Genomic DNA, 16,820 nt, shown 5'->3' on the forward strand with positions numbered 1-16,820 from the left:
ATCAACTTGTAGCCACTGAATCGTGTTGTAAATCCAGGCAGGACTAGGGCAAGAGTAGGCAACAATAGGCTAGAAAAACCAAGCAGATCAAAGGCCCAAGAAATGGAGGAGCCCAGGTTAGTTTAGATGAGATGGTGCTGGGTTGCCCTGCAACAGGATTCGTTTCCCCAATGCATTACTCAAACCCTGCACATTCCGCTGTTGGACGCATCAAGTTCAGATGCACATTTTCACAGTGTGCGTCCAACACCCTCTCGCCAGGTATTTATACTTTAGTGGGGGGGAGTGAAGGGGGTGGCGCGCATGCAGCATATAACCCACCAGCCAGGAGAAGAACGGCACATTCAAGATGCTTTTCTACAAGCATGACTTTGCATCTGGCCCTGTGTCCCATTTGCATTTATCCCTTAAGCTTGTGGGCTCTTGTCAAGTGAACATCTACAAATACTTACCAGCCTTTTTCCATATCTCTTCAGTAACATAGCCCGTCCCTGACCTGCTGCTGAAGTCCCGCTGGGAATCTGTGGAAACAAGGACTACATTGAGGGATCAGCAATCTCTCCTCTCCCTGAGTTATTTTGCTTAAAACAGTCACTCCAAACCCCTAAAGAAAGCTATGAGAACCCGCAGACAGTGTCTACAAACCTAGCTAATGCACCAAGGGACCATGATAGGCTTAATAGCTAAAACCCAAAGCAAATGATTTCTGCAGCTAAGACCATTCATCAAATGGCAAGATGATAAATTACAACTTTTAATTAGTGTCCTGCATGATTTATTGCACAGCGTAATCCATTTCCATCTTCTGATACTTTATAATCACAGGCTATATTAATAAATATAGCTCATCAAACATTTGCTGTGTGCAATGATTGTGAACGTCAATCTATACTAACAATGCACTGAATTAAATATAGCACTTTTCATTCCCATGGATCCCAAAGGCAACTCACAGATTAATTGAAATACAAACTATTCATCTCTTAAACCTATAGGTGTATAGACAACACACCCAATACAACATAAGCCAAATGTGACAGCCGCTGCTAAACAATATTTATTTGGTATCACATGATTTCAGCAATTCAAAACATATTTCCACTGGAGAGGTTTTAGAAATCCAGTGCTCTGGCTTATACACAGGATTCTTTCTGGTATATATTTTTTTAAAATATGGTTTTCTAAAGGTTCACATGACTTCAAAAAAAATTAAACTAAACTAAGCCAAAGAGTAATGGAAGAGGGAGAAATCTCAGTTTGGTGTTCCATAGGTTCTTACAAAAAACTCAGCAACCTATACACCATATAATTAAAGCTATTTCACTCACTTGGAGATTTTTGATCTAACTATACCCTCTAGCTTAAAAGCACTGGTATTACAGTCCTTGGCATTACAGCCTGTTCAGGGAGAACTCAACAAGATGCCTGCTCTTTTAATTCATTTTTAACACCTTGGTGCTGTAGCTACCTCAGTTCTGAGTAGCTTTAAAAAGCTGTTTTACGCTTGAGAAGCAACGACATTCAATGGTACTCACTATACTTAACAGATCTGCTCCCTGCCTGCATACATTACCACCTGCTGACTCCAGTGACTTTTTACCACTTGGCTGCTCCAGTTAGCCATGCAGAATCAAAACCCAACAATCGATAAGAAAGAGGGAGCTGGGTTCTGTCTCTTTTGTGCTGTCAACAGAATTGTTTGCTAAGCTCTAGTTGGCTAAACCTGTAAAAACCCAACTGAAGGCAACAGGGCTGTACAAGATGTCCCTGAGGGAATCATTTGTCCTGCAGAACTTTTATTACCAATGGCAAAGAAATGAATGAATGAATGAATGAATGAAAAGGAAAGAGTCTAGTGTGACTCTCATAGCCCAGGGCAAGTTCGTATGGCAGGCAGGTACAGAAAACAAAGCAACACACCTTTTTACTTGTAATTTAGCCACCTTTGATCTGGAATTTGAGTGACAAACAGAAGCTCACTGTGCCATTTTTTAAGGGTAAAGCAGAGCAGAGCAGAGTAGAATTTCTGGCATATCATTAAAGACTATACTTCCAATATATTAAAAGTGGCCATTCGTAGGGTATACTTTCTTCATGGCTTTAAACTTATTCAATGAAAAAGATTTCTTCCTAATGAAAACCTGCTTCTAAAATAAAGCCTACAGTTCCTTGGTACTTTCAGAGATATTGGGGTGCAAATGAGTACTGGTTTTCACAATTATGGCTGCAGCCGTTCTTCACCCTATTCTCTCCTTTGCCGCCAAAAATCTTCCTAAAGAGAAATTTCTCCCGAGAATTTTTTAATTTTTGCAAAGTTTGAGGGAAGTTGCTCAAGCCATTTCAGAATTACAGGCAGCTACAAGTTCACCATGCTTCCAATTTAAAACAAACAAACAAAAAGAAGAGCGTTCCTTATTTTGAGGCGCCCCTGTAATTCAACATCAACTTCATTTTCAAACCCCTTCAGTCTCACATGGTCTGAACAACTTATTCTTCTTCCAGTCGCTCACTGACATATGTAAGTTTCAAAGTACTTGATCCAACTCAATGTTGCCTTGCAACACTCCCCATTCTGCTGCTTTTAGATCGGACACATTTGATAGGTTTGTATCTCACCCAAATGTGGACGACGTTGCTGTGGAAACACAGCTTCAAGTGACCAGTGAGCCACTCTGCAACAACGCGGCAGCAGTTGGCTCCGTCTCTTACCACTGCTGATGGAGTCAGAGCTCCCGGGACTGTGTTGCCTTGAGATGAATTCACTCCCTCCCTTCCTCGTCTCTGTGGTCTCACTACAACGCCTCTTCCAGTAGGTGAGCTCCTCCCGGTCAGCCTCCTGACAGCGCCGCAGCACAGCCATGGAGCGTCGCGTCTTCTCCACCATTTCCATGATGCAATTCAATGCCTGTTGGAGAGAGAGAGGCCAATTTTCAGAACCGCTTACAGATGCCGGTTTCTTCAGCGTTCTCTATAGCAGAAACTGGTTTCTTAGTGGAAGCTGCCAAACTGAGAATGCATTTCCCAACAACAAGCTTATGTAGAACAAAGAATGCAGAATCGTTTGAATGTAATGGGAAAATCAGAGACATTCAAAGTCCCGGTGAAATAAAGCAGAACATTATCTCACAACAACTGAGATTTCCCTCATTACTTTAGATAAAGTATTATTCAAATGGGTTCTGCTTTCACGCTGTCAGATGGCATGATGGCAGGTTCCTATTTGACTTCTTATTCTTTACTATGTATCTACAGACAAGGCTAGGGATTTGTGTCTGTTTGGACCAATTATTGGCACAATTTCAACCATTGGAAAGTACTTGTGGCACTCAGAAAGACAGGAAAAAAATGATATCAGCTACTCTCACACAATTCTTGTTCAAACAGCTCATTCATTCACTTGGCATTTGGTTGAAAGTGTGGGACAGAATTATGAGAAATTTCTCTTTACTGGGCTGCAACTTTAATCAAACTACTGCTTTACAAAACTGAAATTTCCTATGGCGATATAATTTTTGGCTATTTCCCATCAGCCATGTAAGAGAGGGTTAAAGACACTCAACGCTTATAAAGCTATTCCTGAAAAGACAGCATATTGTATTCTGAATTTCTATCCAACTCCTATCATCTAGAACTGCACAGAAACCAGAGGGTATGCAGTGTGTACACAGTGATTCTCCACCAGCCAGAGATCGACCTTGCCTTAGGGAACAGATAGTTGTCAACAGGGATCCTAGTATTCCTAGTAAAAAACCTAAATTCTCCGATAAAAGAACAAAACCCACATTTTTCCATGATTAAAATAAAACTTTGAATTTTAGTTTCCCTAGCCACAATGTACATAGGTATCAGTTGAAAACAATGTTATATTGGTATATTTACAACGTTTAAACAAGTTCAACGTCCATCAGTACCATCGATCATTATAATAAAATAAAATAAATAGAACTGCACTCTGGCCATGCAGCACCGTGGCCAGCAGCTTATCACTCTTCTGCTCTCCCCAGTTGCAGAACTTCTGGGATAAGTGATGACACTGGTACTTTCAGTAACATTTAGTTAATAATTAAGATAGGTTTTTATTTTTTCACAAAATGTAAAAACTAAAGATTCTCTGTAAAAACGCAAATTCCACGTTTTTCTGGGTTTTTCCACGGCAAATGGATTTCTAGGATTCCTGGTGGTCAGAAACCAGCCATATCCCAACTGTGCGGGATTTAGGAAATACTTTAACTTTGATATCCCCTCCCCCCCGACAACACAATCTTATCACAATTATGTTATATGCAGGTATCCACTTGGAAAGCCTTCAATAGTTCTCGTTGACTTAACAGAGACCCAAAATCCAGGATTAGAATCAGAAGAATGAACAATATTTTGGGGTAAATTTCCAGCCAGGCCTCTGTCCAAGCCCCCACTTGGGCACATGCAAAATTACCCCACAATTTGCTCAGTGCTTTGCAGGTTAAAATGCTAATATTTGTATGTCCCCTGGAAAGAGTTTTGTGCCTGTACGTGCATGCAAGTGGTAGCATTGGGTCCAATCGGTTTTACAGGTGCCATGGTTACTAATTGAGCTCACAGAGGCATTAACTTATTTGAAGGTCATAGACAAGTATAAATCCTCGCAGGTATTTGTGCCTGCAAAGTGCAGGTGTAACCCACATGTGAGTGTGCGTTACAGATCCCCCTGTGCCTGATCCATAGAGGACAAGAGTCTGTTACAGACTCAGCTAGAGAATATTAGCTCAAGTTGCAGCAGCTATGGAAGTCCCACGTTTAATCCCCAGTGTGTCAAACAAGATGACAGCTGTCACAAAGACACAAGTTTGTGCCACTTGTCCATGTCACAATCAGCCCTCCATTTCCAAACAGACCTAAAAAAATGAAGCTGTGCCACAGCTCTACTTAACACTATATTATCAACAAAAAAGTATTCATTCTTCTGCAACTAGGAGTAGCAATTGCAATGTCTTTACATGACACTGCAGTTTTCATTAAAATATATTGCCTTCTGCTGTTTCCTTACCTGCAGGAGGCTCTGCGCTCTTTGAGTGGCCGTCACGGCACACCAAGACATTTACCCTGTTTTAGCCAAAACCCAGATACCAGGATATCAGAGACTTGTTAGGGAAAATATGGCAGCACATTTTAAAATGTTTTTCGTGCATGCTAAAATGAACCACTCAGAAAACGCTGATTTGATGCCACCTATGGCACAGTCACATAAAACGAAGCAGCTGGTGGTTTGGTTGCTGGGCCCCCAAAGGATTTTTTTTTTTTAGGTTCCTTACGTGATCGAGATGCTTCCACTCATCAGCCCACTCTCTCTCTGTTAAGCGATGGTCCACGAGTTCATCCTGATAGCCTCCATTTAAGCCTGTTGTGAATTACACCCAAAATTAGGACTAGACAGGATGATTTCTTCCATTAGGCCTTACCACACTTTCAACCAGTGGTCTGGTAGCTCCAGCCAGCAGAGGACAAATAAGTCTTGTTACACTGATAAAACGTACGTTGCAGTAGTGAAGAGCAGTGGTGTGGAAAAGAAAAAAACCTTGATTTGATCAGGGCTTTTCCCCCCCAAATGCACGTACCTCCTAGGAAACTGGTCTCTGGGAATATGGCTACACTGCAGGTAGTCGCCCGAGTCCAAGCCCACCAGACCTTCAGCTTTGGTGGCTAACCCAAGCTGCAGCTTGTGCCACAATGTAAACACCGTTATTGTAGTGCAATAGCTGGAGCAGAGCTAAGACAGGCCTGTCTACCATGCTGGGAGGCACACCCCCTGCTGCAGTGCAGACATACCCTGGATTACCTACAACAAGAGGGACCACTCTGACGACAGCAAATAGCTCCACTTAAACTGTATTCTAAAGAGCTCCAGGAACTCCCCTTCCCCAGTTAGTCTGCCTGGAGAAAATGATTTCTGGCAATGTGCATTTTATTGGCAGATCCTCTCAATGTGCTGCCCAGCTGTGCTCTGTGTACTGGGCAATTCCACAGGAGCTCTAGCATGACAGATTTGGTGAGATGAAGTAATAGGACAGAGAAGGGTCCTTGGCTTTCTTACCGAGATTGCTATGTCTGTCACGCATGTCCCTCTGTTCCAGGAGTTTGTTGGGGTCTCTGTACAGGTGGGAAGTTGCGATATCTTCCAAGGTGTAGTGCTGGAGCGGAGGTGGAGTTGGATGGAACTGCCCAGGAGGATTCATGAGGGGGAGAGCCAGGGCAGGGCTGTGTCGCGGAGCCGGGCTAATGGTGCACACTCTCTTGGCAGGCGGCTCTGACGGGAGTGGGTCTCTCTCAAAACTATTTTCTTCCCTTCTGCAAACAAGCCAAGAGAGGTGGATTTTTGTCAGCACTAAGAACGTATTCAGAAATGGAAAGGCATGAACCTAGCTGTCCGGAGAGAAACAGATTTCAAACCAGAAGAGTTGGGCAGCAGCACTTACTGGGGACAAACCAGGAAGAGAAAACCAATATATTACACTTAAAAACCCAAAACACAATTACAGAACACGCTGCCATTTGGGGTTTTTTTTTTTTTTTTTAACCTTAAATTATTTCCAGTTGCTCCTCTCTAAACTCCAGACACATCCTATGTAATTACACACAAAACTTTATCCAAAATACAACTAGCAAAGCTCAAAATAGACTTCTGAAATATACCCCTCTGACCCCAGAACAGCCTCCATTCCCTACACACTTCACTCCCCTAGGGAAAGCCACTTGCCTTTTAGCCAGACTGAAGAAGACATGCTAGCTTCTAGCCAGCAAGTCACTTTCAGGCAGACTCGCCTGGATAACCTATCAGTGCCTGAAGAAAATCCTGTGAAGCCTGGCACCGCATCCTCACAAGCACACCATTCTCTAGGTGTCGAGCCATGTTGGACACAGGAATGAGAGCGAATGAGAGGGGTCATTAACTGTGAACGAGAGTTTGAACAGGCCAGAGGGCTTAACACAGGGTGAGAACAACTGCCTCAGACAGCGTTGGGTTTCACTTTGACTTCACTGCTCCAGGAACAGGGCCATTACTAAGAACTTACTAGAACATGCAGTTCCCTTTACCTGTCTGGACTATGTCTCTTGCCATTTCCATTCACCTCCATCAGCAGCTCAGAGGAGTCGGCTGGGGACGTGGTGTTGGTGTTTAGCAGGATGTGCTCATGCTGGGCCAGGTACTGGGAAGGCGTCTGTTTGGCAGCCCGGGCGCAGTGCAGCAGCTCCCTCTGCAGCAAGGGAAGGTTGGCCTGGAAAACAGGTTGCAGCACGTTGCAGTTTTGGTGTGTGAAATCTGACAGCAGTGCTCCTTCCGTCCATCTACTGGACTCTAATTCTCTGTCCAAATGGCACAACAAGTGTCTACAGTTTAAAATGAACATTGCCCATGCTGTTGCTTTGCTGTGCATTAAAACAGCACTTTATGATGCTTGTATAGGTGACATGCTTATTTGAAAAAACTGTTCTCTCGATAACTAGAGAGGGCCTGAAACTAATGGGGTTAGGAAACAAAAGGTTACACAATAACCCTCCTTGTGCTTCCAGCTTCTTGACTTGCAAATTTGAAAGTAGGACTTGATTAGAACAGTGCCTCCAGTGCTGAATTTAGTTTGTTTTATTTTTCTGACACACAAATAGACATGATACTACATTACAGGCCTTAAAACACTGTTAGGGCTATCCCAGATTGCTGTATAAACAAACATTTAGTACATATGCTTTATGCCTTTAGTACATCTTTAAAGAGATGATGAGAGTATGCAATGTTACATATCAATTACTGATTTTTTTTGGTGGAGTGCATAATTCCTCTGAAACCTCAGAAACTCCCTTCCCTATGTATTTGCCTCTGTTCAAAACATGCCCAGCCGGTCTGCTGAAATTAGTTACGGAGTAAACAGGAAATAAGTTATGACACTTGGAGTTAAAGAGAGTATGTGGAAAAATGAGATCATGGTAAGAAATGTATCAGGGAATTCAGTCATCACCTTAAGATGCAATCAGCCCAGGGAAAATGTACAATGATCACATGGACAATACAGGATCTTTAATGGTGTCAATGACAAAGTCACACTTTCCCTCTGAGCTGATCATATTAGGTCAGCATCATCATAGATTCTGGTCTATCTTCCTGTGACTTTAAGTGTAATTGCTCTGATGAGCTTCCTGTTCTCAGCAATGACAGCGCTGCCAAACAACACAGGCTGCTCAGCTCAACATCTGAAACATTAGCAAGACCCTGCAGTTTCACCATCACCTTCAGAAATGGAATCACAAAGGGACGAAGAGGGAAGTTGGTGGCCTCTTGGAGCTTACAGTGAAATTCCTCAATTGTCACCGTAGAATTCTGTAAAAGAAACAAAACGAAAGTACATTTTCTGCATAGTTTAGTCCTTAAAATAAATTCAGTGTGAAGGAAACCAATGGAACTTGAAGTTAGCTTTTCCATTTGTCATTATGGGATCATTAATGTTTGCATCAGATTGTAGTCAGCAGCACCTTATCCCTAAAATGACCTACCAGTCCATTGCTGCTGAGGATGACTGAAAGACTTCCCCAAATCCATTTGGATTGTGGGTTATTAACTTTTTGCAACAAGTGCCTGAGTTCTGTGGAAGCACAATAGTGCATTTCACACATGGCTTTTAAACACTAATTAGGTACATCCCTTCTATTCTGTAGGTAAAGATGCCTGCATGCAATATAATCATTTCTAACACTTGCACAAAGCAAATCCTAATGCATACACAAGTGTGTATCAACCAAGCCATGGGTTTTGCACCCACATTGTATTCTAATATTTACACAGGTTTTAAGATTAGTGAAGGAGTATGCACAAGTGTTGACAATTTTTACAGAGCATGCAAATATGTGCACACACATGAAGAGGCAGGATATTGAAAGATCTGCCTTCATTTGCTAAGGCTAATTTTCAACTCTTAAGAGAGCTTAGCACTATTTTCGTTTGCTTTGCTAGTATATCTGGATTAAATTATGCAGGGCAGCCCAAACCTGGCAATAAGAGCAAATAGCTATTAACACGCATCATGTGCATTGCTACATATCCCATCAGAAGCATTTCACGTGTCATGAAGGTCTCCACTCACTGAAAGCTTAGAATTTAACTTCTTCTAAAATAGTGACTGAATCCGTGAATTTACAGAAGCTTTCCTGTGCAGTGGTAGCCAGATAACCCCAGGATTCGTCAGAGGTCTTTCTCCTTACCTTTATCAGCGTATGCATTCAACCAGTCAACCACATACGGAACAGTTACAGAAAATATCATGATGGCCTATATATATATATATATCAGACCTAACATTTATTTACATCACCACATTTTCAGAGCACCGCACCAAATATCAATCCATTCTCACTACAGCCTTATAAGGTAGGGAAACATCAGTCTTCCTAAGGCCACACAGCAAGTCAGTGGCAGAGCCAGGATTTGAACTTGTGAGTTCCTTACTCTCTCCCCTCTGCACATTCCTTCAGACCACATTGCCTCACACAGCAAGAAGTGTTAAATTTGACCACACTAAAGCCATGACGGTATTTAACAAATGGTGTGTGGAATTGGCATTTCTTCATTTGGAAGCAGATTAGAGCAAAATCCATCAGCAGCAAGAGTCAGGAAAATTAGGAATTCTCCATGTTCCAGAGGGATACAACAAGACATGAGGAAGAGATTGTTTGCCTAGCAAAAAATAACATGCACTTCTCAGTTGCAAGGAGCTCCATTTGCAGGAGGCTGAGGAGAGCACGTTCTGGAAATTACTGGTTTGAAAAACCAGACCTGCTATTCTCCTTTCAGTTAGAAAAACACACACGTAACAGGCCTGTGATTTGTAAGGTAGAATTTTTAACCCAAACCTCTCTGGATTTCATGGAGGTTAGTGGTGTCCAGCTAGTAGCTGAAGAGAAATACAGATGAAAATCAAACAGCTTACTGAAGACAAATGAAGATGATGAAAAACAGAAAAGTTACGAGATGGGGTAAACATTATACAGAGTTTAGACTTGCTTGGTAAATAGCTTTCCCATAAACCATAAATGCATAGTATTGTGCAATATATACACATATTGGCTGCCAGTTTCCCATCACAGAGCTTTGGCCTGCCAGAAAAGGCCCCAATCACCATTTGAGAGGCTTTGGCTTTGAGTGGCTTCCAGGATTTCATTTGTTAGTGCTTACCACTAATGCTAGGACGAGCGTCCGGACCTTCTCTCCGATCTCCGGTGAAATGTCATTGCCGAACTGCTGAAGGGTAGTAAGGAAACGCTTGAGTTTGCTGAGCTGCCGGGCCCCGCAGGTTGCTGGTAGTTGCTGATTGGTCAGCGAGGACGAAGATGATGAGGCAGGACCATTGCCGAACCTCTGGGGTGGAGACGGTGCCCCATTCAGAGTGGGGGGAGAATGGTTAATCCCATTGGACACTATAATGAAGAGCCAAACCAAATGTAAGTATCAGGGAATACTGCTGTGACATGCTGTAGAAATACCCAAAGGGGGACCTCATGTGGTGGAATCTCCATCTTTAGAGATTTTTAAGCTGTGGCTTGATAAAACCCTCGCTGGGATTATTTAGCTGAGGTTAGTTCTGAGCAGGGGGTTGGACTAGATGACCTCCTGAGGTCCCTTCCAACTCTATGATTCTATGTTAGGCCCACAATCAGAGGAGCAGTATTTTTTTTTTTAAAACCTACAGACTAAGTTTAAATATTTTTTTAAAAGTTAAAATATTGGTAAAAAGGCTTTTTTAAAACAAAAACACACGCAAACAAAGAAAACCATTGCCTGCCTATCCCTGAAACTCTGGAGCCTGGTACAACACAATACCATGCCAGCTCAAGAGACTCTGACTAGAAACTAGAAAACGGACTAGACACAGAGTAGAGCACCCCAGAATTGTGGGTTAAGCAAAAATACATCTTTAAAATGGCCCCAATAGATCATTTTCCTCAACCCCTGGACCTGTTTTTCTAAGAGCTCATGACAACACATGAATACATGTGTTTGAGTACATCCTGCTGATGTACTCAAACACCAGGATGCAGGCAGAGCTTTGCTGAATGGCATTTATACCCATTACTCGTCTTACTTTTCAGCAGTCTCACCTTTCCACTTCTGGCTCTGTTTTGATATGGAAATGTAAATATTCAGCCTCTTGTAGATCAGCTGTAGCAGTTTGCAGGCCAGATCAGCTGTACATGGTTTCTTTTTTAAACCTACCAGTCAGCTGGTTTTTAAAATGTGTTTCTCATCTAAATCCTATTGAAATTAAGAGCATGGACTCTAATAGACACCAAAGGCCTAGCTTAATTTCCAAAGACATGAAATAAATACTAAAACTTAGAGTTAAAAAGAGATGCTTTCTAAATAAATGTCTATAGCTGAGACAGCTCTCAGGGGGGCTGAGCTTCATAAAGTTTACACAGCATAAGACAGAACAGAGTCTCACTATATAGATCAAGGAATTAGATCTGCTTTAGCTCACCCAGAAATTATGGGCTGCACACCAGAACTTCCTGGTGACGTTCTCCAGACTGCATTAAATGATTGCAATGGTCCCTTCTGGCCTTAAAAAAATCTATGAATTCAAGGTAAATCAATTTTGCTCACTTAGTCCCGAATGCTGCCAAGGGAGCGGCCAGCCCAGATGCTTACATCCACCTGCAGCACTGCTGACATCAACAGCCTTTGCTGAGGTGGAAAGATCCACTCAGATGGATCCCACTGCAGGATCGGGGGCCTTGTCTCTCCCCAGGGAATTTACAAGGGGATCCGTTTTGCAAGTGTTTTGATCTGGTCACCTCGGTGACTTCGTTAGTCAATCTCAACGTGCTTTCTGACTAGATTAGATTAAGCTGTTGATGTTTAGGGGCTTCGTGCAGCCTGAGGTCCTGCCTGGGAAAAGTTCAAAGCAGGCATATGATTCAGGCCCAAATGCGATCTAAACCATAAATTGCAGAGGAGGAAAAGTACATCATATTCTAAATATATTTTAAGTCAATCCATTGTTTCAAAACTACAGGCCCAATTCTGGTACCTGAACAGCCACTATCTGGTATCCAAAACACACACTATCATCACTTGGAGTTTTGGCCGAGGTCAAGCACCCACAAGTATAAAAATATTGAAATCCAGCAATGGTTACCAAACTGAAGCAAGAGAAACAGCATGGAAAAATTGTTAACAAACTTAGTATTGTGGAAACCATGGTAGGTTAATCAGAATTACATAAAATTATTGTGTCCTCCTAAAGTGAGATCCTTTCCATTTCAAAAGACAACACTAGTGAGACCTTTCAAATGATGGAAAGGGAAGGATTAGAGCAGTTAAACCGCTCAGGGGTTGCTCAGAGATCTGAGGTTATAAAAGCTCCATGCACCTGTATTGGCAGTGGAGAAATGGGGAGACAACTGAAGAAGAATAACCAGAGTCAGTTACAGATTCACAGGAAAGATAAGGGCAGAAAAAATATCAAAGCTAGCTCATGCTAACCAAAGGGTTGAAAGGGCTGCTACAGAGGGAAACTACTACTAGACAGACAGTACGTCCATTAATAAATTCAGAGGGAATGAAATTAATAACATACTGAGCTCTTGTTTTAAAGGTGATCTGTAAAGGAAAACAAAAATGGGCTTGTGAGTTTTTTGTGTCATTATTATGGATAAAGAAGATCTGAATTTGTTTTTTCTTAAAATGTGTGTTTATATTTAAAAAATAAAAAGCAAGTAAAGGAATCTATGGAACATTTAAGCATATTAAACATTAAGTCAAACTGGACAATGATACTACCCAGGCATGATGTATCCAAGAGAAGCATTCGGGACAGTACTAGAAGACTGGATAAAAGCAAATAGTAATGAATTTCAAGGAGGAGGATCCCGGCAATTATTTTCCCATAATTAATATCTAGTCTAAGTTAAAAAAAAATGCAATAAATAACCACTAGATAAAACTATCAGAACTAATACGAATGGGAGGTAGCATGGTCTACTGATGAGGAAACTGGAATGAAAGCAAGAGATTCATTCCCAGCTTTGTCATTGACCTGCTGTGTGAAGTCAGACAAGTCATTCCCGCAGGATCGTTTCTTTGTCTTTTCTATTTAGACCATCAGCTCTTTGGGGCAGGTTATTGTGGCGAATGTACCGTGCCGAGCACAAAGGGGCCCTGACTTTGGCATGGGTCTTAAGCACTATTGGAATACAAATAATGAGAATAATCCTCACCAGACCTACTTCACTGCAATTCTAGAAAAAGCTAAGTTAGTGAATGACCAGAACCCAGTTGGATTTTAATAAAGCAGCTGAGACTGTATGCAACACAGCCTTACTTGAAAAATTAATTCAGATAGGACTGAACAATAATAAACTAGGATGCCATAAAAAAATGCATCATGAGGGGCAGGGAAAGATGTCTGATGTGGTAGGCCAGTGGTAAGTGTTAGGGCTAGTATTACATAACATATAATTAAATATCATGGCAGTGAGGTTAAATGGTAAATCTGTGAAACTCACAGACGACGCTAAATTGTGAGGAGTTTCAAACCTCAGTGAGGGTGGTAAAATAATACACAGGTAGCTAGAGAGATTAGAAGAATGGGCAGAAAACAGTGAGAATCAACTTTTTTAAAAATGCAGCTAATGTATGTGAGGAAAGAAAATCCCTAACTCAGCTATTAAATGGAAGGAAGAAAAGTGGAAAACTGTAATGCTGAGAAAGGTTTTGGGGAGACTGGCTGTAAACTGGATATGAATTTTCAATGAGGTATGGGAGCAAAAAAAGTCAAATTTCTTTGGACTGCATAAGTGAGGCATGAGGGACCAGAGAGGGAAATACCCCTCTATACTGTACTGTTGCTATTGCAGGTAGAAGAGTATTATTTCTGGGCACCACACTACCAGAAAGAAAAACTAGAGGGAGTATTAGGAAGAGCAACCAAATAGATCAGGGACATGGAGGGACTGAATTATGGCTAGGAAGGGCAATGATACTTTACCCTTATTGGAAGGGTATAAATAGCTAAAATGGAGAGAGATTATTTGGGGTGGGTAAGGAGGAAAAACAAGAAGCAATGAGATAGGAAATTAAGAAAGGGAACCTTTAATCTTAATTTCGAGAAAATCATCCTGGCAGTGAGATACATCAAGCCACGGACTCGTCTCCCAAGGGAAGCAATGCAAGACCCAGCACTTGTCTTATTTAAAACTCATCTGGAAAAAGGACTTCTGTATTTGAGTCAATGTACTGCAGTGAATAATTCTGCACCAGTAGGGAGAGGAAGTGGATAAACTAACCGGTAGGATAGCTTCCAATCCCCACATCCCAGTTCTTCATTACCTATACAGTGCAGAATTAACTCTATTCTGGGTGTCAGTCCTGGAAAACAGCTGCAATATTGGCAGTGACTTTTACAAACTGAATGTTTTCCCCACAAGGGTCCCGTTGAAAATTCTAGGAGAAAAAGAGTTTCCTAACATCAGATCAGTGCCAGGTACAGACCAGCCTTACATGCCGTAGGAGTGAATGACACCGGCCGGGGTCCTCCTGAGTTCACAGGTGGCAACGGTGGCATGCTCGGAGGAGAAGATCTTGACTGTATCTTCACTTCCACGGGCGAGCCAGGCATCACGGGCACCCTCTTCTCACTGGCAACTGTTAAGAGAGGAAAGAGAGTTTAAAAGCTCAGTGAAGGTCAAAGAAAACCCCCACCAAACCAAAGCTTGGTGCTCCCTCAGAGGGCAGGAGGAGAGAAATCAGAACTGCCCATTAGTCAATGCACAGCTGGAAGGCGCTCAGATACTGCAGTGAGGAGGGCAGCATAAGAACCTGAACAAAATAGGTTCAAAACTTGACATGCAGGATATTGCAGTGGAGCATATTACAATCTGGATTGATCTCTCACACAAGCACTGTTCCAAGTTTTTTGTTCGGCTGTCTGTTAAATCTTTTAAAACCTGCACGGCAGTCCCAGCCTGCTCCCGCCAGTGCACTATACATACATAGGATGGGGTTTTAAGAAGTAATTCAGTGATTCAGCACAAGTCCCATTGAAAGTCTGTAAGATCTATGCTCCTAAATCCCTTAGACGCTTTTGAAAATCATGCCCATAGAATACAAGATCCCACTGGGTCTTAAAGAAGGCAGCTGAAAATGAAAGACTTTTACATCTCCGCCCCTCATTAAAACCTGGGACAAGGTGCACAGCTCTGGGCCATCACCAGCACGCAACGCAACACAGTTATATTCTTTACACTGCTTAAGGTGCCTGTGATGCCATCGGGTGCTGCAGGAAAGAACAAACTCGGGTTTTGACTGGTAAGAAAAGGAGACATTTTTAAAGCTCTTTTGTTTCAGGGTTTGATATTCACTGCTCTAGCATGTGTGTTTTTGCAGGTATCAACTGCATGCCTCCGTTCTGTGAACAGCGCGGACTATGCACCCTTGTAGAAATACAGGGCTACACACAGAAAAGGAGGAACCTGTGTGAGCATTCAGATGGGTACATCTGAGTACGAGTACTTATGTGGGCACTGAAAATCAAAACTGTAAAATTTAGGTATGCACATACAGTACAGTGTTCTCCTAAGGACTCAGGATCTCAAAACTATTTGTTTTTATAAAACATCATTCCACTTCATCTTTAAGGCCATGTCTTCACTGCAAAAAGGGTGTGTTATACATCGAGATTGTTAACTCGCTGTTAAATCCCTAGTGGAGACACGGCACTGTGGTTTTTAATCTCGATATAGCTAGTCAATATCAACCGCAGTTGGAAGGCAATAGAGTTGATGTTAACTAGTTACATCACGGTAATAACGATCTGTGTCTCGTTTCCACTAGGATTTGACATCGAGACAGCTCTCCACTTTCCTGCAGCAAAGACAAAGCCCAAGCGTCTCCAAAATGCTACTGCTTTACCAAGAGCTAACAAACCTGCCAGCATATTATTCAGAGAACACTGATACTTATTGTTGCTGTTCTGATGACACTGGCATGCAGTTCATTCATTAGTTTCTGACCCAAAATGAGCAACATGAGATGATACGCTCCATATCATTCCCCTCAACAATGTGCTGACCACTTTCTGCCCCTGAAACCGAAGCCTGTCTCATCTGATTAGTTCCCTAATGAGTTGTGACTATGTTCTAGCATGCCCTTCATAAAAATGTTGAAAGGTTTCCAGCACATCCATCTGGGCCCTGATGCTTTTTTTGGGGGGGTGGGAGGGGGAGGTGAGGTGAGGGAGGAAGGGAAGGAAGGAACTGACAGTTGTCTTTCACTTCTATGTGTTGTGTGCAGCGTGTGAGAACCCAAAGGGAACCATCGCTGCAGACCACCTGCTTTTTCAGCGAGGCTGCCAAAGGCCTGGAGGACAGCTTAGCAGCTAGACATGTTTCAACCTTCAGCACTTGGCATAAGCTGGAATTCAGCATAGCCCCCAGACAATGTGCTGAAATGCCTGCTGAAGGGCTGACTGAAAAGTTTGGATTCTTTCTACTGTAAAACAAAACAAAACAAAAAACAAAAAACCCACAGAAAACCTCAGCTGCCTGGATACTTTTCTAACAGGTGAAACCGACTAATTGCCTTCAATGCCAATTGGCTACGGGCAAAAGAAAAAGCATTTTGGAACTTTGAAAGGTGAGACGGCACATGGGGCAGTCCCCTTGTCATGAAGGAGGGCTGGGTAGTTTTTTGTTTGTATCGAATGAAGCGTTTTCCTGTATAACAGGCCTACCAAAGCGTTCAGAGAACGTTTATGTTAGGAAGGCACTACAGAAAAACAGCAAATTGATACTCACTG

General features: G+C 42.3%; 1 protein-coding gene across 4 annotated transcripts in view; it reads right to left on the reverse strand.

The window, feature by feature from the left end:
- Positions 1–16,820, reverse strand: part of CBFA2T2 (CBFA2/RUNX1 partner transcriptional co-repressor 2) — a 96,346-nt gene that overhangs the window by 14,860 nt on the left and 64,666 nt on the right. For all 4 annotated transcript variants that reach the window (XM_067554490.1, XM_067554491.1, XM_067554492.1 and 1 more), the window contains exons 2-9: positions 14,525–14,668; positions 10,199–10,440; positions 8,261–8,350; positions 7,072–7,253; positions 6,071–6,324; positions 5,292–5,377; positions 2,710–2,905; positions 453–521 (exon numbers count right to left, since the gene is read on the reverse strand). In XM_067554490.1, the coding sequence (XP_067410591.1) occupies positions 453–521; positions 2,710–2,905; positions 5,292–5,377; positions 6,071–6,324; positions 7,072–7,253; positions 8,261–8,350; positions 10,199–10,440; positions 14,525–14,668 (1,263 nt within the window). The remainder of the gene's footprint in view (positions 1–452; positions 522–2,709; positions 2,906–5,291; positions 5,378–6,070; positions 6,325–7,071; positions 7,254–8,260; positions 8,351–10,198; positions 10,441–14,524; positions 14,669–16,820) is intronic.

This window comes from Emydura macquarii, unplaced genomic scaffold, assembly GCF_026122565.2.
Source record: "Emydura macquarii macquarii isolate MOO-44397 ecotype Brisbane River unplaced genomic scaffold, CSIRO-AGI_Emac_v2 contig_1483, whole genome shotgun sequence".
Lineage (NCBI taxonomy): Eukaryota > Metazoa > Chordata > Testudines > Chelidae > Emydura > Emydura macquarii.